Source organism: Trichoplusia ni, chromosome 8, assembly GCF_003590095.1.
Source record: "Trichoplusia ni isolate ovarian cell line Hi5 chromosome 8, tn1, whole genome shotgun sequence".
NCBI lineage: Eukaryota > Metazoa > Arthropoda > Insecta > Lepidoptera > Noctuidae > Trichoplusia > Trichoplusia ni.
In genome coordinates, this window is record NC_039485.1 from 10,879,965 (window position 1) to 10,901,302 (window position 21,338).

At 36.3% G+C, this 21,338-nt stretch overlaps 1 protein-coding gene across 2 annotated transcripts; it reads left to right on the forward strand.

Moving 5' to 3' along the window:
• Positions 1–348: 348 nt before the first annotated feature.
• Positions 349–17,570, forward strand: LOC113496371 (prolyl endopeptidase). 2 transcript variants are annotated; one of them, XM_026875557.1, is made up of 16 exons: positions 349–507; positions 4,903–5,001; positions 9,777–10,000; positions 10,361–10,548; positions 11,023–11,105; positions 11,620–11,762; positions 12,902–13,061; positions 13,854–13,973; positions 14,192–14,272; positions 14,640–14,825; positions 15,174–15,287; positions 15,618–15,766; positions 16,028–16,240; positions 16,556–16,692; positions 16,991–17,181; positions 17,329–17,570. In XM_026875557.1, exons 1-16 carry the CDS (start codon positions 364–366, stop codon positions 17,392–17,394), a joined length of 2,298 nt encoding a protein of 765 aa, XP_026731358.1. In that variant the 5' UTR covers positions 349–363; the 3' UTR covers positions 17,395–17,570. The 2 variants fall into 2 exon arrangements, with proteins under 2 accessions (XP_026731358.1, XP_026731359.1); XM_026875558.1 differs by lacking the exon at positions 349–507 and adding an exon at positions 4,645–4,759.
• The last annotated feature ends 3,768 nt before the right edge of the window (positions 17,571–21,338 follow it).

Consider the following 21,338-nt stretch of genomic DNA (forward strand, 5'->3'; position numbering starts at 1 on the left):
CTGTAAGTATGCACGATCACGAGGTGAACGTCCTGGGCACTCCAGGATTGAAGTATTTTGATTACAGTTCAAATATTTGTTATTACTTTATCAAAATCACTGATTAAATCCCCTAGTTTATAAGATGTTAGTGGTTCAGTACTGAGTGCTGTGTGTTTTGCAGCACATCTTCGGAATAAGTTTATTACAAAGTATGCCTAGTCTAGGCAACAAAGCATTTTCTAGCCCAGCCAAAGGAACAAAAAGAGTTGTTTGATTTAAGTTTATAGTGGGAATCTGACCGACATCAAAAACTACTAAATGTCGTATTTTTTTATTTGACATCACAGTTTATTGAAATTAGCTGGCAACACCGATTTCACAATGTCAATTTGCATGGCGGTGCGTCGCTTTTTTGCTAATCATTCCCGTATAACAACAAATTTATCCGCATTTACGACTAAACAACGGAAAATATATACTTGTGTGAAGACTACACCTCAGTTTGTAGCTGACAAAAGAATATTGGTAAGATTTGTTTTTGTTTACATTGCTAAGTTGGGTGCAATATGTGAGTGACTTTTACGATGAGAATTTGAATTTAAACCTTTTGTATAGTTTTAAAAGTGTACTTGTTTTCTTGGGCAATTTTATTTTTATTAAACTTTAGTCAGATTTTCAAAGATTTGTTGTAATTTTAATGTAACCTTAAAATTGTTTGAAATAGTCGGTCACTTAAGAAGAGTCGTTTCCCTTCCAATAAGTGCCATATCCGTTACGGAGTATCTCGTATTGTGGACCTTATCGCTTTGGCAATAAATCTTGTTTGCGCTGTTGTAAGTGCTAGGAGCGTTTAACTATCAAATTGAGCTCTCCCTTATTGGAAGTCCAATTTGATTCTCATATGAATTGATTTACAAGGGGACCCATTATACTGTGTGTAGGGCAGTTATATCTAATTAAAACCAGCCTTGTACCATTTAGCCAATGTAACTAGTAATATTTTTTTAAGTTGTGCTCATTTATAATAACTGTAGTTTTAGAGAGTTCATATACACACAATAGTGGATTTTATTCAAAGAAGTATTGTCCTCATTTTGTATACTTAATCTTCTTTTCCCCTGCCTTTGAATAATGTTACCTAATTGATAGTCCTTAAATGATTTTTTAAATAATAGACAAAAAGTTATTCGATTTATTTTATAATATTAAACTCATTAATTATAAAATAAATAATTGGAGGTAGGTTGAGAAGTAATTTTCTCCGTTCTATCAATTTATAATTATTTGAATTGTTTGTTCAGTATGCAATGTAAATTAAGTCTTACTTTTTTTAAAGCATTGACAAAGTATAAGATGTAGGTACAAGAGTAGAACACTATTTAAAAAAAACAGCAAGAATCTTTACTCTCATAAAATAAAATACCAGAGGAAAAGATACCTGCATAATAATAAGGCTAAATGATATATTGTTTGAAAACAATAGCCTATGGAATTTTTAACAATACTGTTTAACCTCATAAGTACATTAGACCCTTTTATTTACATCCCAACTAAATTGTTTAAGTTTAGCTTGCTGAAGGTAAAATGTTTTTGGATTTACTTGTAATAAATCATAAAATTATGTTACCTGAACAATTAAAAACTAATTTACTAGACTTCTTTAAAAAATCTAATTTTAGATTACTTTGATTACAGTGCAGTTCTTTAAAAAATAATCATAAAAAAACATTACAATATTTCACTACCTTTATTTGTGAATAAGAACTCCCTATCTTTACTAGCACATAATATTTACACGCGCAAAACCGAGTCAGTACTGTTTTACGGTATTTAATAACGTCTGATAATAAAATACGTGTTATCTCTCTCTATTTATAAACATTGCTCTTTTATCTAATGAAACATTTATCTCATTATTTGCTTCACTTATCGAGCACGTAGGAGCCGCAATTGTAACGAACAGTCGTTTGCCAAGCGAACATAGTGCACGTACGAGGTAAATAACTAATTATATCAACACTTTCACTTATTTCGTAACTTCTATAAATAATGTAAGTTATACAAGCTCAGTAATAGGTTTATTCTAGTGTTTTATTTTTGGTACATAATGAATATACCGGTCGTGGTGGCCGTGCGGTTCTATGTATGGATTTGGATGCACGAGGTGCAGGTTCGATCCCAACGCATGTCAAGTACTAATTGGACTTTCCCACACTTTCATGATCTTCTGTTAATTATTCTAAGATATTACTGGAGATATTACAGACCAAAGGTGAAGGAAAACATCTTCAGGAAACCTGGATTTAAAATACTTGCCAACTTTAAAATAGGCAATCCGCAGTGAGCAGCGTGGTCATGAATGCCTAAATCTTCCCTAGATATATAGGTATAGAGGGCTGGGCCAAGGAATTGGACGTATTATCATAGGTCGGTTTATTAATTTGAATGCGATGCCTAACAAATAATTATAAAATACTGTTCAGTACAAAACAGCTCGTCTTCAAAAATATTGAGAAATCGGCATGAGTGTGCAAGAAACGTCAATCACTGTCGTTAGATATGTTATACTTAATACTTAGTTATGATAACCTCATTTGTATTGCAAAGATAAAATACTAAGTTGATTCAAATTAGCATCAAACAGCTTTATTTTGACGATGATATCGTACAAGCGGTTCTGCATCGATCAGTATAGGTACTATCAACTAGAATTTATTGGAATCGTTGCCGTTACGCCCATCCTCCACCTAAGGGTGTTCGGTAAGGTATTTGTTATGCCATCATAATGTTTAAATTGACCATGTCGTAAACGGAAACTAGATAAAAAGAAAATACCCCTGTAATACATTTCTGACTGTAATCAATTTCGCATCCTACAACTATTAAATGGATTTACCGATTTTTATAAAACATGGCTAAGAACATCGCGCGTAATACAAACCAGACTTTATCAGACTAAATGAAATTCGCTCAATCGGCGACACGATAATCGATCGATTGTCCTGGCATAGTGGAATCCACGTATACAGAGTCCATCGAAGTTGGCATTTCCTGAAATATTAAGCTCACTCACGAAACAATCAAATTGGTAGGTACTACTCGACACTAGGGCCAATTTGTTCGATGGTATGTCTCGGATTTACAGCTAACGTCGTTGGTAACACTTGACCTCGATCTTGGCCTGGTTTCATAGAAAAAACCGTTCAAATCAAAAGCTAACTCAAATTCGGTGTAAGCCTGCTGAACTCTTCATTTCAAACACTGTGATTAGCCAATACACATTTCACTCCGGGTCACTAAAAAAACACCCTAATACCATCGCTGCACCTCTTTATCACAGCTTCAGACCTAGTACTTTGTCCACTTACTTGTCTAAAATATACTAACGCAGTTTTACGACTAACTTTTTATACTAAGAGTCTCAAAATATATAGATTCTAATACAGGTCATTCTATTGTAAAATAACTGCTACTTCTACAAGTTTATAAATAAACCAGTCTATGGATATATTCTAATCTAAGCAATCATTGTAAAATAACCACTATTTTATAGTTGGCATCTATTGTAATAACCTTAAACATTCTTTATTATTTCCCGTTGCATAAATGTTAAAAATCGGATGCTTTAAGTGGGTAACTAAAGAATTACTCAAAATAAATGAGGATCAGATCAGATTTAGACCAAACTTTAAAAAATGCAGACAGTACAAAAATTACAAGAAGAAGACTTCTGCGTTGGACAGAATGCGGGGATCTTAACAATTTTTCGTTTTCCAATTATTAAACGATGCATCCATTGACGTTGCTAAAAGTCCTTGATTTCTGTAAACTGCTAAACACTTTTACCTTTATCTATAGAAAGATTGAAATTCAATGTAGCTTAATACGGATAGATATATAGTATAAAAATACCAGTAACATGTCCCACTGCTGGACACGGGCCCCGTTTCCCTCATATAAGGGAGGGTTGATAATTTTATAATTCAGTAATTGGAATCTAGGTTCCCTCACGATGTTTTCGTTCACCTTTTGTAAATAGTGTCTTAGAATAATTAAGAAAGATCATATAACTTTATAGGGCCTTGCCTGCGTTGGGATCGAACCTGCGCCTTCGTGCATAGATTAATCAAACTATCACACTTATTATTATAAATGCGAAAATGTGGACTGCGTATGTTGGTTAGCTATAAGCCCAACAGCTTGACCGATTTCGATGAAATTTGATATTGGAATGTTTTCTATAACTGAAACAAGCAACAGATGGTAGAGATACAATATAAATATTGCTAAAGGTCAAGAAATGACCATATGACGAACATAAACGGTTATACCGATTATAACCTTATAAGTTTAATGTTAATTTCAAATATTGTATTTATATTAATAAAAAATAATAGAACAGAACAGTTTGTGTCTCTACGAGTTCGATTTTCAACTGCACTAATAATTATCACTATAGAGATAACTGTTTTTTTATCTTATCGAAAAGATATCATTCTCTTTTTAATCAAATATTTTTTTACTTTTCAACACCGTTTCGTTCTCAACGTTCTCAATGTTGAAAACTACGATTAAAATAGTCGCGTTTTAATTAATGCATGGCTTCTTTATAGCTCGTATTCAATCTTCTTTCGTCAAATAATACTCCGGTATTCGCTGGCTGTCAACTAAAAAACAAAACAATGACGTATATTTTTGATGGAAGACAACAAGAATGTCTAGCAAGCACGCCGTATGTCCTGAGCGTCGTCAAAAAGACGGCTGTAGCTACAACACGGTTGGTTGGCTCCGATGGTGTTACCATATAAGTCGTTGGTTTCCCCGAAGCGTGCCAGTCTTTACCGAGTATTAGCGCGCGCAAGGTTCGCCATGCGCGTTTTTGAATATGCGTGTGTTGTGTCAGTGTGTGCGTTGTTGCAGTGCGCGCGCGCATCCACTTCAGCGCCTTTGAATATGGTCTTCGTTTACCCAGAAGCGAGGAGGGATGAAAGCGTCGTCGACGACTACCATGGCACTAAGGTAATGTACCAACTCCTTAACCTTCTGTTTAAACCTAAGTACAGATCCTTTATAATCAATAAAAATTAAATAATCAATAGTAGTTCAATTATTGTTCAACTATCGATAGCACAGAAGTTTGAAACAGACAATAAGGTATCTTTGTAAACAATGCGTGTGTACACATGTGTTCGCAATCGATCTTAGTAGCCATTAAATGTCAGTCAATCGTACAACACGCCGCTAGTCGTGCAATACAAACAAGCAATCGATCAATCGATCCTCCACCTGCTTGATTAATATTTATAGACTTGCGATGGCCACTCGTGCTTTGTTATCATCAGTGATTTGTAGTCAAAGGTCGCAGAATTCGAAGTAGACGCGTCACAAACGTGAACCTAACAAACTTGTTTGTTTTTGAGGAAAAACTTGTACCTACTTGAAAGTCACGATAATGTTGAATCTTGTCTAATCAAGCTTCTCTATAAAAGTGTCGCAAAGGTTTAGTCGAGAGATATTACCATAAATATGTGTTTACGTTATAATACATACCTTGGAGGCAAATCATTACGATTTAAATAGTTCGATCCGATGGTACGATCGATCCTATGCTAAATGGCACCAAGACACATTGCCAAGATTTTTTGTTAGCTATGTTTTAGTCAAGTCCGCAAAATTTTCCGTAAGCGCCTCTTTTTATTAATTTTACCAAAAAAGTCTAATTTGTATGCATAGTGGATATTTAAATATATTATTGAATAGCACTAAAACTTTACGATATTTGTATAGGCGGTAAACGCGGGGAACATGTAGAAATAGAGTTCCGTTTATGTAAATTGCCTACAGGGCAACTGTTTTGAAAGTTAGAAAATCTTATCATCGGCTAGAAAATCTTATGTTTTGAATTAATTCTATTAAATAATTCTTTAGTTACATTATTGTAAATGAAAAAGATAAAGTATCCGGGATGTATATTATGTTCTACGTCGTGCGTTATTTAATTCTGTTAGTTACCAACAAAAAAAATCTAAACCACGTTTCTTAATTAATAACTGTAAACGGAAGAATAGGCGTCGTCATCCTCCGCTGTTGATGATGTTCAAAAAACTAAACCGAAGTGGTTTAGTTTTTTAAATTATGATTAAGTCTGCAAGTAAGTATTATTATTGCCTCGTTTCAAAACCCATACCAACAAAATAGTTTTGCGTACAAAGTTTTCCATTAAACTAACAGATTCTTTGTGCTTGTAAAATTTTTCGCGGCAAAAGGATTAAATTTCTCAGATCGGGAGTCGTTTATAAAAAAAAAAACAATTTAATAATTTTTAACAGATCTGATAACAGTCGGTAACGACGATGAACAATGATTAAACGTTATTGAACTCATATTTAGATTTTAGATTATGGTATCTATTAGGCGAAAGGCTATAACTTAAATCAATGTATGGATATTTTCAATCTATATATATCTCTCTGAATAAAAATATATCTACGTGCATTAAAATGAGCTCATTTCTTAAAAACACAATCTCAGGTTCGTAATGGAAATAAGATGGGTTGAACCGACGATTCATTTTTAAAAAGAGAAATTTTATTTCGTTTTCAAACACTAACTTACAAACTAAGAGTTCTTTCTCTTTAATTCACAAAGTTTACAAACTTATAAAAATATAGTATAGCAATAAATTATCCCGCAGACAGCTATCTTTAAAATATCAAAACCTAATCGAACCGTTGAACTCGTTTGCAAAAACGGGATTTTTAATGGAAACAAATTAGCCATACACAATTTCTTGTTTCACTAATGGTTTCTAGGCATGTTATAACGGGTTTAGTCCAAAATTGCCGAAAAGAGCATTTAAAACCGTTTGCATGTTATTTTAAAAGAATTTAATGTAATGCGTATCCAAAGTATAATTTTACGGTTTAGTTTTAAAAATATCTACAGCTACATTTATCTTTGGAACCCAAAAAGAGAAATAAATAATTCCTTATACCTCGTACAGACCCAGGCAACGCCCGGGTTGTGCTAACGATATAAAAAGAAGACCCTTAATATTTATTCGATAAGTACTCATTTTAATGAGTTATGCTGGCGCTTATTTTTCTTTTGTTATAATTTTAAAATCACGCATGGTTCAGTGCGCAGAAACAAGAAATAAAGTAGAAAATGCAAATATTGTCCTCTTGAATATCTGTTGAATTTTTACAATGATATGTCATTCATATTTCAAGCAACTCGCGTAGAGCGGGAGAATATTTGTATCTAATGTGCATCCTTGAGATGCGATAGCCAAATAATCGTCCAACTAAAGATGTAGAAAATCTCTGTACAGTTGCTATACAACAATATAGTGTAAAATGATATACTACGAATATACCAACAACTGATCCGAAAATAAGGGCTATTCTTTCCTTACACAAAGTAAGAAGTTATAGTTATCGCGTTATCAAGACAGGGAGCTCAGTCAGATCATGGTTCATGGCTAGGGCTCATGCAATTTGATGAATGTTAGCTCATACGTCGCTTTGTCGCCGGCGTTTCCGGGAATTCTACACTAGCGTAATATGCTTTAGTGGATAACCAGTGGAATTAGATTATTCATTCGTACGAACAGACAGCAAGCAGCAAATGCTGTTGGACGCATCCAGATGCGATTAGGAAACTAAATAACCTTATCCAATAGTAACGCTTGTTATATCCATGAAATTGTTGTGTTTAAATCTGATTGTATTGAAGAACTTTGCTTTCTGACTGTACATTGTATAGATGTCTGCAAAAGGGTATCATAATGACATGAGGTTATTGTATTCGAGACTCCATTGTTCATGTAAGAATACCAGTTGTACTAGCGATAGGTAAACGTACGTAATTAAAAAGAATACTAGTTCTCATAGATTGTAATTGGTATTGAAGTGAAAACTATGTTATTACTTAACGCAATACCTATATGATCTTTACTTTTAGATTTTCCCTCTAGTATGATTATCCCTACTATCCCTACTAATATTATAAATGCGAAAATAACTCTGTCTGTCTGTCTGTCTGTTACGCTTTCACGTCTAAACTACTGAACTGATTTTGATGAAATTTGGTATAGAGGTAGAGTGGACCTTGAGAAAGAACTTAGGATTTTATCCCGGACTTTTGAAGAGTTCTCTTAAAAAAGGCGATATAACCGACCTCGACTCGGGCGAAGCCGCGGGTGAAAATCTAGTTATAAAATAAAACACATCTAGAAAATAAGCAGTTTGTCCTTGCTTCAGTTGCCTTTAAGCAACCCTAACTACAACCAAAGTAAATAACAAAGTAGCCGGCCCTAGGTCTAACTTACGCGTGACCTTGTATTTAATATTCCTTTAGCATACTCTGACGTACACAAAGTTCTTGTAAATATAATATACAAGTGGTATTTTAAGGCTAACTTACCTTGTCAAAAAACATCCATAAAACCAGTTTTTGTTTCGAATATTACAATGAGAGTTCATTGTACCTTAACATGAAAAACTGGGGTCCAAAAAATGTTATTCGTGATCCCAATATTTATTGGTACGTGATGTAGATTTTTTCTCCGATACGAAACTTTTTTGTTGATAATATTAAGATCCTTTTTTGTCTTAAAATGTGTTATTAGCTGCGTATTTTAATGAATCGTGGATTTTACAAGCCCGCATTGACTGTTTATAGATAATTGAATACAATTAACACACATAGTATTTCATCGATAGCGTGACCTCATTTGTTTTATACCACAGTACTATAGGAGACCTGTTTATACTGCAGGACTTAGACATTATAACAATGTTCATGTTGAACTGGTATAATGTTTACCTAGGTGTACATGTAGACTCTACTTAGAAAGGCGCGACCCAGATACTGCTTACTGCGTCTGTGATCATTATATTCAAATATCAATCAAAAATCAATATAAAGTATTTAAACATAATGTGCATTATTCAAATGTAATTTTAAACAATAAACAAAATTATTAACTAGTTTATCACCTTCTAAATAAATTTGCTTTACTGCGAACTCGTTGTGGCTTGAAATACATTTGCCATAACTTAGTAAATACTTTAAAAAATATTTAAACTTTAGCCAGTACTGGCGCATTCATTATTGTACTTACAAATACTACTGTAAGATTTACCTTGTGTAACATAGCTGAAAAAAAGAATACATGAAACTGAAGGCAAGATGATTGACAACATGATAAAATCGCAGTTTCTAAATGGTGAGTGTCGTAAACAACACCTATTATGTTCTATGCGCCAGTTTACATGTCAAGCTAAAAATAATCAAATACTCGGTTATGTGTTTAAGAAACATATTAAAAGGATGGAGCAACAAACTGCATGAACCTCTGAAAAATATACTTGCAGATGTCGGCAAAAAACTAGACTAGATATGCCCACGTACGATTAGGCTCTGAGTGTTTATAAGTCGTTGAATTGTATTATTTTTTAAACGGCTCCTGCGCTAAGGAATTATATCCTTGTCTCGGACAAGCAGTCGTGGAGCAAACAAACGCTTGTCCTAAGCGGGGACCGAAACCGCGGCCCGTCGCTTACAAAATAATGAATATACTTGAAAACCATTAATTAATTAATTAATTAATTGCATTAGGTAATCACTTCATGTTATTTATTTTATAGCTAGTAATCATTATTATTTACTACATTCTGAAAATCGTTTTTGTATTTGTTTATTATGATAAAATACAGAATTGATATTTGTCACAAAATTAACTAAACTCCTAATTACTAAAATACTTATCGTATTCTTTTCACTAATAGATCCCCGATCCCTACCGCTGGTTAGAAGACCCGGATTCCAACGAAACCAAAGAGTTCATAGAGGCAGAGAACAAAATCACGCGGCCGTACCTGGACGCGTGCCCCGTCAAGTGTGACATCAACCAGAGGCTCACCGAGCTCTGGAACTACCCCAAATACTCGTGCCCCTTCAGGCGGGGGAACAGATATTTCTTCTTCAAAAATACCGGTCTACAGAATCAAAAGTAAGTCGAAGCCGGAAAAAATAGATTGTCTATATTTTTTGTTCTTTTTTTTGTAGCTTTTCTGTAACATATTTTTTCCTTTTTTAAGAAGTGTCAGTACTCTACTACAACCATTTTAGATGTGCACAATATGAATCGAGAATTAGTTTCAAATTCAGAATGCAATTATCTAACAATTAAATTTCCAAAGCGTGTTGTGAAAGTCCTTTTAATTAGATGTTATCTAACCTCGCTTATTTTTAACTTCAACCATTAAATTTCACCACTAGTAATTTGAATGATCGACCAAAAAGTCCAAATCCTTTGAATAATATAAAAATACGCAGTTCTAACGTACCCGTCTACTGTTACCCTCCACAGTGTTCTATACGTACAAGACAGTCTGGACGGCGAGTCGCGCGTGTTCCTGGACCCCAACACGCTGTCCGAGGACGGCACGATCGCGCTCTCCGGCAGCCGCTTCACCGAGGATGGCAACACCTTCGCCTACGGACTCTCCGCCAGCGGCTCCGACTGGATCACTATACATCTCAAAGATGTTGCCACAGGTAAGATTGAAAACTGCCTAGTTAGTTTGTCAACGACTGGTTTTCGCATCGCCCAATTCGTTAGTCAAAAGTCACGAGGGTTTTCTGGGATTAAGATCCAGGTTCTTCATGCTTGTTTAAGGAAAAGGACAAACAATTCTGTGGTTTTAGCGAGTAAAGAGTCTCTCCGGGTATAAAAAGAAGGATAAAGTATCAACACCGTAGTTTTGCCACCCACTCGATATTCTAATAATAATTAAAAAAGAAAACTCGTTTGTTTGTACCAAAACCTCCACTGTCCGTATGTTTGTTGTATGTATGTTTATGTTTGAATTAAAGGATCATGTCCTTTAATTCAAACATAAACATGCAAAAATAAGTTTTTCGATTTTCCCTCTCACATCAAATACTTAATTTTACCACGACTACATCCATATTTATACATATAAAAACTACACAAAGCATAAATACTAATAATCCTAACTTGTTTTACAGGTGAAGATTACCCAGAGGTCTTAGAAAAAGTAAAGTTCGCTTCAATGTCGTGGACTAAGGACAACAAAGGCTTATTCTACTCGGTAAGTGAGCTTAACTTTTCGAAAGGAAAACCTTCGCTAACCCTATTTCCTTGTTCGATATCACGCTATGGACTGACCCAAGCAGGTGGTCAATACTGCGGAATACGTGACGAGACTTTCAAAGGATTTTCCTAGTACAAATTTGATGTAGGTGATAAGTACAGAACTACAGAGAGCCATTAAAAGAATTGGCTATAAAAGTAATTGGTTGTAATAATAAAGTTCTTGAGTATTCAAAATTGATTGCCATCTAATATTAATAAATGTTTATTGTTAATTTGTTGCTAACAATTAAGGTTTTAGTATCTTTTGATGATGATACTTTAGTATACAGCTTGATCATAATAATCCGCAAATGATAAATAAACTTGCTTTTCCACTCCTTGTACCTCTTTCCATCCATATTTTGCAAATGCATAGATAAGAATTCGTCTCTTAATTATATTTTTTGACTTTATACCTATATTATATACACGTATAGTTAATACAATAATATATAACCTCTCGTTTGCAGCGGTACCCGGACCAGGCGGGCAAGACGGACGGCTCGGAGACGGAAGTGAACCGCGACCAGAAGCTGTGCTACCATCGCCTCAACACGCCGCAGGCTGATGACGTCATCGTCGTCGAGTTCCCCGAGGAGCCGCTATGGAGGATGTGAGTATATCACCATGAAGTTTCAAATACATTCTACAATCAATACATACTGTCTTGGTATTTTTCATACCTATTGTTTTATTGCTTATGCTGGGGCTACACTAGTGACTAATGTCAATGCCCATTAGCGCAAATATTGCGTGAATTTTTTGGATGTACTGCCACTTGAGCTATCGCCTAACGCTAAACGGTTGTTATAATATTTCTCGTGAGTGTGGTCCCAGCATTAAACCATAAAAGAGGACAACATAAACTCATACATTTATTTTTAAAATAAATCTATGAATAGAAGATTTTGATTTATTGTCAGAGTCAAAGTTCGTGGTCGTTAAAATCTGTACTGTGGCCCGTTTTTTACGAATCATTTGACGCATGCATTCGAAACCACACTGCGTGGCACGTCCATTAAATGCTATTTCGAATAGAACTGCTATAAAAAATAACTCCTTTGTTTTTAAGACATTATTTTTTGAAATACGTTTGTTCAAAGTGTAATATATTATATTTTGTGTTGACCTGCAGTGACATTCACACTCAAATCCGCAGCGAAGAGAGACGCGCGTAACCGTTTATACATTACTCTGTATAATGTAGCGTTATCTTATATTGTTGTAGTAACAATAGGTTGTTGTTGTGTATGAGACACTTTGAACAAACTATACCTTTAGCAATTTGACGGTTGTTAGTTATAATCGTAAATTGTTTACACCGTAATGTCGCTATTGTAAAGTACGTATCTGTAATTGGTTTTGTAATAGTTAGGTAGGTAGTAAATTATTGTTTTTGTTACGCTTTGGGTGCTTAAACTTTAAATAACTATTGAAGTATCTGGTTGGTAGCGGTCAAGTAAGTGACTTCTTTAATTTGCACGATAAATGCTTCTTAAATTTTATTGGATTTAGTAAATTTTACCTGAATAATTATTTAGTATAGAGAAAATCATAAACACAATAGCTTACATACCCGCAATTTAATTATAAATTGTTAGGCACAATAATGTACAGTATTACGGAGGTACGATATTTTCTATATACACTATAAAGAAACAGTTGAGGAAATACAATAAAGACCACATCAGATCCATTAAAAACACAATACTTATTTACAATCCGTGATACTGACTATTGTTATTGTTGCAGCGGCGCGGAGGTGACGGACTGCGGCAAGTACCTGATCGTGTCGCCCGTGAAGGACTGCCGCGACAACCTGCTGTTCTACGCGGACCTCAGCAAGCAGCCGGAGATCAACGGCAAGCTGCCGCTCACGCAGATCGTCTTCAAGTTCGAGGCCGACTACGAGGTACCCATGAGCACTTGAAAATGATAACAATAACAATATTTTAAACTACATACTACTCCAACTCCTACTATTTAAAACAATAAACACAATAGCGTATTATTAAAAGTATGATATATTCAAAGGATAGATGTATCTATTAGCTTTTTATGCAACCCATCGCGATTCGTTGTAAGCCCATTTTCGTTGTGGGTATATTCCCTAACATTGTTGCCTCGCGTGACGTAATGTGATGTGACAGTACATTTTACTTTTTGGCGAGTGTCTAATTGCAATATTTCTGCTACAAGTATATATACTTATCCTATTAGGTATTTGCTTTTTATTTTATTTTTCCCCCTATGACGTGATAGCACTTAAATATCAAATTACTGATGATTTATTCATCAGTATCATATTACTTTACATATTTTATTAAGTAGTTTTCTCTACCGACGTCAGTACACTTTACCATCAAATTATAACGATTAATTCGAAACACGTCAGATCGATTTCTTATGAGAAGTTAACAGGAAAGAATGACTGGTCTGTATATATTTTTTATCCTAAAACAGGTTTTGAATCAATTTGCAAATTTGATTTTAAGGAAAAAATATAAAGTGTAATCATTATGTTACTCGTGTATAGAACTGATATGTAAAAGAAAACAAGAGAATTATTTTGTGGACAAACTTCATCAAATAAAACGCCTTTGTGATAATCTTTACTCAAGTCATTTTTTACTCCTCCTCATAATTTCCCATAAGGAAAATAATGCATGGTCCAATAAATAATATTCTATTATAATTATTTCAGTACGTGACAAACGAAGGCTCGGTGTGCATATTCCGGACGAACAAGGACGCACCCAACTACAGACTCGTTAAGATCGACCTCAACAATCCCGCCCAAGAGAACTGGACTACACTTATACCTGTACGATACTATACTATAAACTTTTTATTAAATACTTACTGTAGCCCCCGACGCACAATGAGCCGACTTGGAGCCTACGTGCGGAATATCACCCCCATCACCACCAGTAACTTACTGTACCCGTGTAATAATATTAATAATTTAATCCTTCATATTGTGAAAATAAGAAAGCCTATATTCTATTTGAAATAATGTAAAATGTGTTTTTATTATTACAGGAGCATCCCAGTGATGTGTTGGACTGGGCATCGGCAGTAGATAATGATAAATTGGTCATCCATTATGTCAGAGATGTGAAGGTATGTATTAAAGATGTTTAGATAATTGATATGATTCAAGTTGGCAATATGGACGATCACCAAGTCTGTCATTCAGTTTAATGAATCATGAATGGGACTTTCGTGTGATGTCACTTCAACTAAACTTTCAGACTTTAAACAACTAAACTTTTAATTAATTTAATTATTTCTTACAAAGTAATGTAAAAAATCTAAAAGTATTCATAGGAAACAAAAAAAATTTTTTTAGACTTAATACACAGTATATGTATTATTTTCAGATAATTCAGTAGCATACGTCATATCAGTTGAATGCAATATTCATAGTTATAAAATATAAAAATGTTAATTTCAAGTAGTTATTCAATTCCACGATATTCCCTCTCAGAGCGTCCTCCAGATGCACAGCATGTCGTCGGGCCAGCTGCTGCAGTCGTTCGCGCTGGACGTGGGCTCCGTCGTGGGCTTCTCCGGCAAGAAGGAGCACTCCGAGATCTTCTACCACTTCATGTCGTTCCTCTCGCCCGGCGTCATCTACCACGTCGACTTCACCAAGAAGCCTTATCAGCCCACTGTAAGGATAACTATACTTGTGTATGGAAACTTGCTATTGTTCAAGGCATTGCCTGCCTTGCTGCACAATCATAACCTTCTTTGAATGCATTCAATTATGCAAATAAAAGTAGCCTGCTTTAATCCAAGATGTCAGCTAGCCCCATACCAAATTTCATCGTAAAAAGATAACAAACATGAACACACTCAAATACGTTCACATTTACAATATTATTGTGATTTGATTTAATTTTTTTTTTTAATCAGGTTAATTTAATTTTATAACTACTATTCTACATATCAGTCGGAAAGGGTTAATCTGGACCTATTAGATAACTATTTAACTACAAATATAACTATTTTCTTCCAGGTGTTCAGAGAGGTGAAAGTGAAAGGCTTTGACGCGTCACAGTATGAAGCCAAGCAGATATTCTACAACAGCAAAGACGGCACTAAAGTTCCTATGTTTATCGTTTCTAAGAAGGTAAGGCTGGCAATGGCACTGCATTTTTAAAAGATATTTTTTTTCGCCTTTATAAATCAATCTAAATGCTTCATAATGAAATTCAATGCAATATAGCAAAAGGCACATAGGATTAGCTTGTTATAATGATATAATATTATAACATCTTTATGTAAACCCATAATTCGCAAATAAAGTATTTGAATTTGAAATTTGCACGCTACTATTATAGAGGAGGAGGAGTAGAAGAACTTAAAAAAACGTTTATAAAGCATTAAGGACTAAATCGATGAGCGTTCCAAAATTAACAGAGATTAACTCCAACACAATTACAATGTTACTGTTGCTCAGGGTCTGGCTCGCGACGGCTCGAACCCCGCGCTCATCTACGGCTACGGCGGCTTCAACATCAACATCCAGCCCAGCTTCAGCGTCACGAGACTCGTCTTCATGCAACACTTCAACGGGGTAGTCGCTATTCCCAACATCAGGGGAGGCGGGTAAGACAACACTGCAATATAATTCTGTCGGTGGTAATATTGTGGATAAACATAATTTGTGTTCATCATAACAAAAGTCAGAGAGTTAAATTAATTTCGTGTGTTTCTGACTCAGGAAAAAAACAATTTTAAATTTGGAAAGAACCATTTAAGTAATATAAATAATTTCTTGTATAAGACAATTAGCTTGATTTCGTGTTTGCATAAAATTCACGCATTTACTCATACTCATCTTCTCATGTTCATTTACTTGGGTTCCAGTGAATACGGCGAGAGGTGGCACAACGCTGGCCGGCTTCTAAACAAGCAGAACGTGTTCGACGACTTCCAAGCCGCCGCGGAGTACCTGATCGCGGAGAAGTACACGCAGCCGTCGCTGGTCACCATCCAGGGAGGCTCCAACGGCGGCCTGCTCGTGGCCGCCTGCATCAACCAGCGGCCCGAACTGTATGGGGCCGCCATCGTGCAGGTCGGGTGAGTTGCAACAACATTACATCATCAATTATAGCGTGTGGACTGACTGACCGACGACGCGTCTAAACCTGCTACAGTTACTTTAGAAGAGCGACAAGTGGTAATTATTACCAATGCGTCGTTCAACAGCTGCAATTATTAAGTTTTTGAACTCATACTTTCGACGTTTGGCGTCTACGCTTCGCTGTGAAACCATAAATATGTTTAATTTTCAAACCCGAATGTCAATTCTATTTCGATCCTGGATAGAAAAAACAACTTGCCATCTCCCAAAATACGGACAATAAATTTACAATAACATGTGTTTCCTTTCAGAGTGTTAGACATGCTGAGGTTCCAGAAGTTCACAATCGGACACGCGTGGGTGTCTGACTACGGCAGCTCTGACAACAAGACTCAGTTTGAGTACCTGCTGAAATACTCTCCGCTGCACAATATACACACGCCTAATTGTAAGTATTATATCCACTAATATGTATCTTATTGAAACTGACGGAACAGTTTTTTTTAACATTTCGTCAAATACCTTATTATGTGCGTGTAATATTCGATAGTTCCGCATATATGTTAGTATGTAATCTCATAGCATGGGGATGGATAGTCTTATGTATGGAGCCCTATTACAATGAATATTCTCTCTAGGTCTCTGAATGCTCTCGTGTCTCTATGTAAACCATTAACCTAGACCTATTTTCTGTTACTAAATATGTTGTGAATGTAGAGATAAACCTTGTAATTGTTGTGTGACAGCGGTCGCGCAGTACCCGGCCACGCTGGTCCTGACGGCGGACCACGACGACCGCGTGGTGCCGCTGCACTCGCTGAAGTTCATCGCGGCGCTGCAGCACGCGGCCGGGCCCGCGCCCGCGCAGCGGCGGCCGCTGCTCGCGCGCGTCGACACCAAGGCGGGGCATGGCGGCGGGAAACCCACTACCAAGATCGTTAGTACAGCGTTTTAGTTCTGTAACTCTTAATACTTAATTATAGTCATCGGATGAGTACGAATCGTCCTTTCTGTAACCAATATTTTTTAACTTTCATTGAGAGTTATTTAGTAACTCTAGTAACTAAGCTACTCTATATTTCAGATTGAAGAACACACCGACATCCTGTGCTTCATGAGTCAAGCGCTCGGCCTCGAATTTAAGAAATGAACCCACCTGCCATATGTTACGAATAGTATTAAACGAGATAAAACTAACGCGAATAGTATTATGTAAATATAGCAACAACAGTGTCTCGGTGATTACCTCGGGGTCTTAGCTAAGACTGGTGATATTGTTACGCATTGCTACTATTATTATTAATAAAACTTTGTTTTTATTTTTGATTTTGTGTTTCATTTGTTTCGACTGCTATCACTTGACTCTGAAATAATCACTGCAAAAACGTACGGACGAACTGTTCGTGCCATACGGAATAAAAACATTTTTTTTTACCGTATTCTACGCGACTACTATATAACATAAGGTTTCCCATTCGTTCATAATAAAATTTAAAGGCCGCTCTACACTTAGTCCGCGGATCACGGCGCGTTTTCGCGGCGCAGAATTGCCGCAAGTTTACAATAGCTACACTCGCAATTATTTGGTTCGCGACGTTGAGTGAAATGGATGTCGAAGTAGCTGTTGCTGCGTGCCTAACAGAGTGCACGTTGGCGTACTATAATTTTGAACGAAGGTGGTAATAACAACTATCCTTTAAACTATAGGTACTGACCGTCGCGGCTCGCGGACTGCAAAGTCGAGCACGTTCGCATCGCGATTCCTTTGGTGCGGAACAAAAATTGGGGAACAAACCGTGAAAGGGCTTCACACTTAGCGTTCGCGCCCTTTCGCAGCCATCGCGCGCGATTTGCGGGTCAAGTGTAGAGCGGGCAACACCACACACTTCCCTTTTTATCAAAACGCACGCACTAGTATCATTGAAGACTCGAACAAAACATCATCGTTCTTAGTTCAGTCTGTTTAGCAAAAATTTGGTAAATATAAAACTGGCAACCCGCATCGATCATAGATAATGTTTTTCTATTAATAATTTGTTTGACTAGACGGGATATAGTGGATATTTAAAATTTGAACTAAAACAAATTTTTCACTACAATACTTAATTAGCTACTTACTTCCATAACCAACGCCAGAACGACGTTGATGGTGGCACTATATCAGCAGATGTTTTATCTTGTCACTTTCACAAATTCACACCACCACTTTATTTTGTGTCACCATCACTTTATTATGAATATTATAGATAAACCCGTTTACGCATAGTCATTTCCGAAACAGGGTATTTGACCAAAACATCTACATCGACCGTCAGACATTCCAAAATTCCAATTTTATTTTCTTATAGCGTAAGCAAAACATTAAGATGATAATATATTAAGTTTGAATTTTGATTGGCATCACTTATCAGTACATGAGCTCGTGGCTAAGCTATAACCACATAAGTGAATCGATCACAGGTTAAGTTATGCTTGATGCGGTTGGTCCGTAGTTGGGTGACCATCTTTGTCATAACGAGTTCCTCCGTGTTTCGTAAGGCACGTTAAATTGTGGGTCCCGGCTGTTATTCCTACATCTTTGACAGTCGTTACAAGGTAGTCAGAAGCTTGAAATGTCTGACAACCAGTCTAACCAAGGAGTATCGTGTTGCCCAGGTAACCTGGGTTGAGGAGGTCAGATAGACAGTCGCTCCTTGTAAAACACTGGTACTTGGCTGAAACCGGTTAGACTGGTAGCCGACCCTAACATAGTTGGGAAAAGACTAGGCCGATGATGATCACTTTTCAATACACTTTTTGCCTTCAGGTGAAATTCTCCACTACACTAAGCCTCCACTTTCATGGTCTTCACCACCTTTGATGCGTTTATCTTCGTAAAATTATATTAATTAAAAAAAAAATATCATTTTTTTCATTTGACGGTATATCAGATTTTAGAATTCAAGTACACTTTTTTGTTCTAACGGTCGGTTAATTGAATTTCACTTTCTATCAAGCTTTCTTTAAGTGTCTTCACACACGTCACTGTGTATACTGTTATTCGATAGTAATTTAAAATTGGAATAGATTGTCAATATTAAATACTAAAATGGATGAATGGCGCGAAAAATAATAAAAAAATGACAAGGAACATCCACGTACTGCTTGCGGTAGTAAAAAGCGCGCTAACATCGGAGGGGAAACGGAAGGCGAAGAATTTTGCAAGACGTGTGATTGACTCACGATGGATACGGATATTGATACCCCCTGTATTCTTATTGTGCTTTGAGGTTCGTAATTGAGTAAATAAAACAACTTATAATATTCAACTTTTATTGTTATATCCTTACAGTACAGTTGCTAAAAGCACGAAATCCAATTGGGACTTGCTCCAACCTACGTAATAATATAAAATATTAGTTGCTTACAACAAAATAAATAAACTTCTTAATGCCCTTTTGGCGTTTTTCTTTATCCAATAATAATTTAATTTCTTAATGCTTAGTTACTTGTGCAACTTTCAACATGAAGAAATTGATCGATGGCCTCGATTTAAAATCGTTTGAACAAACAAACGAAGAAGTAAACACATCGCTAGTGATTATAATATGCTTAGTAGTATGTTAAGAACTACACCTCAATACAATTGTAAAAGTAAAAAGTTACGGTTACGACACATTTTCTCTTGATAACGGACCCATTACAATGAAATGTACAATCACATTTGGTTGTTACAGAACATACAATTGACCGGTTTCTGGGTCCCGTTTGGATCGCATCCACACGATAACACAAAAAAAAACGATACACACAAAGTCATACTAGATATGATTAATGTTATAATATATAAATATAGTACCGATCAATTGTATTACACTTACTATATTTTAACACCTAGATAGAACATCGTTTAAATGTCAATAATAAAACGCTACTCTAACATTTACGTGGTACAATCATTCAATACATATTATGTTACGCAGAGCTTAGATAAAACAAGCAACCTTCAATCTTACACTAAGTCGATAGGCAGCATCGAACTCTACTCGTGTCAGCTTCATGTCGTATGTTATATTACACATAAGTCTTAAATTACACATTTCATAGCTTAGGGTCAGGAAACTACTCTTATACGCTCATCCACTAGTTGTCAGTTAAAAATCGAGGCCAAACATCGTTCTAATCGCCGTAGCCCCCGCAAGCGTTTCCTAAATATACAGGGATAGTATCGGAGAACCGTAGAAAATACTGAGAGCGGAGAGTCGCGCGGCGCACCTAGCAGCCTACAGCTATGGACGAGGGCCACGGCGATTACTACTGTAAGCTAAACTAAGGAGACACCATGGCCGCATGATGTAACTTTAGCATTCGTCGGGAGCCACGCGGCCCCGCGGCAGCCGGCCCCGGGCCCCGAGCCACGCCGGGCCCGGGCCGGGCGAGGGCCGCACGAGGGCCTCACGCGACTCTAGCGGCGGGCGGCGCGCGCTGCTCCCAAGCGAACTGATTTGGTTTGGCTTCACAGCCCCAGTTTCGTTACTATATTCGTTCCTACATAATTTTAATGATATTTTATTTCTTTAAATACTACTACACTTATACAATAACAGACAAGTTTCAGTATATAGCCAATATATATAGCGTTATTTTATATAGTGTATGGCTAATGCGTCCTAGAAACTAATTTAAGAATTTCATTTAGATTAGCGGCGCTCCTATAACAGAAACCGGTCTATAGAACGATCGTCATTTCTTCAGCGTCAAAATAAATATAAAAGTTAACCTAATTTGTGAGCGACAGTACATAATTCCAGGAAATGTAAAAATAAAATAACTAAATAGTTTCTTACAGATCGTCATGTATAACAAAAAATATACATTTGAAATTCTAAAAATATGAATTTTAATAGAGGAAATTAACTAAATGTTGTTGCAAGACACGAGATCAAACAAAACGACGTGAATATATCATAGCCGGAAACGGCGCAAGTCAAGAGGTTAGCGAAGTCGTCCCGAACATTTCGTGCTGTGAGATATTCACAAACAATATTGCAATAGTTTGGCGGCTCAGTCGGCGCGGCCGTTGCTGAGCGCGGGCGCGGCGGGCGCGGGCGCGGG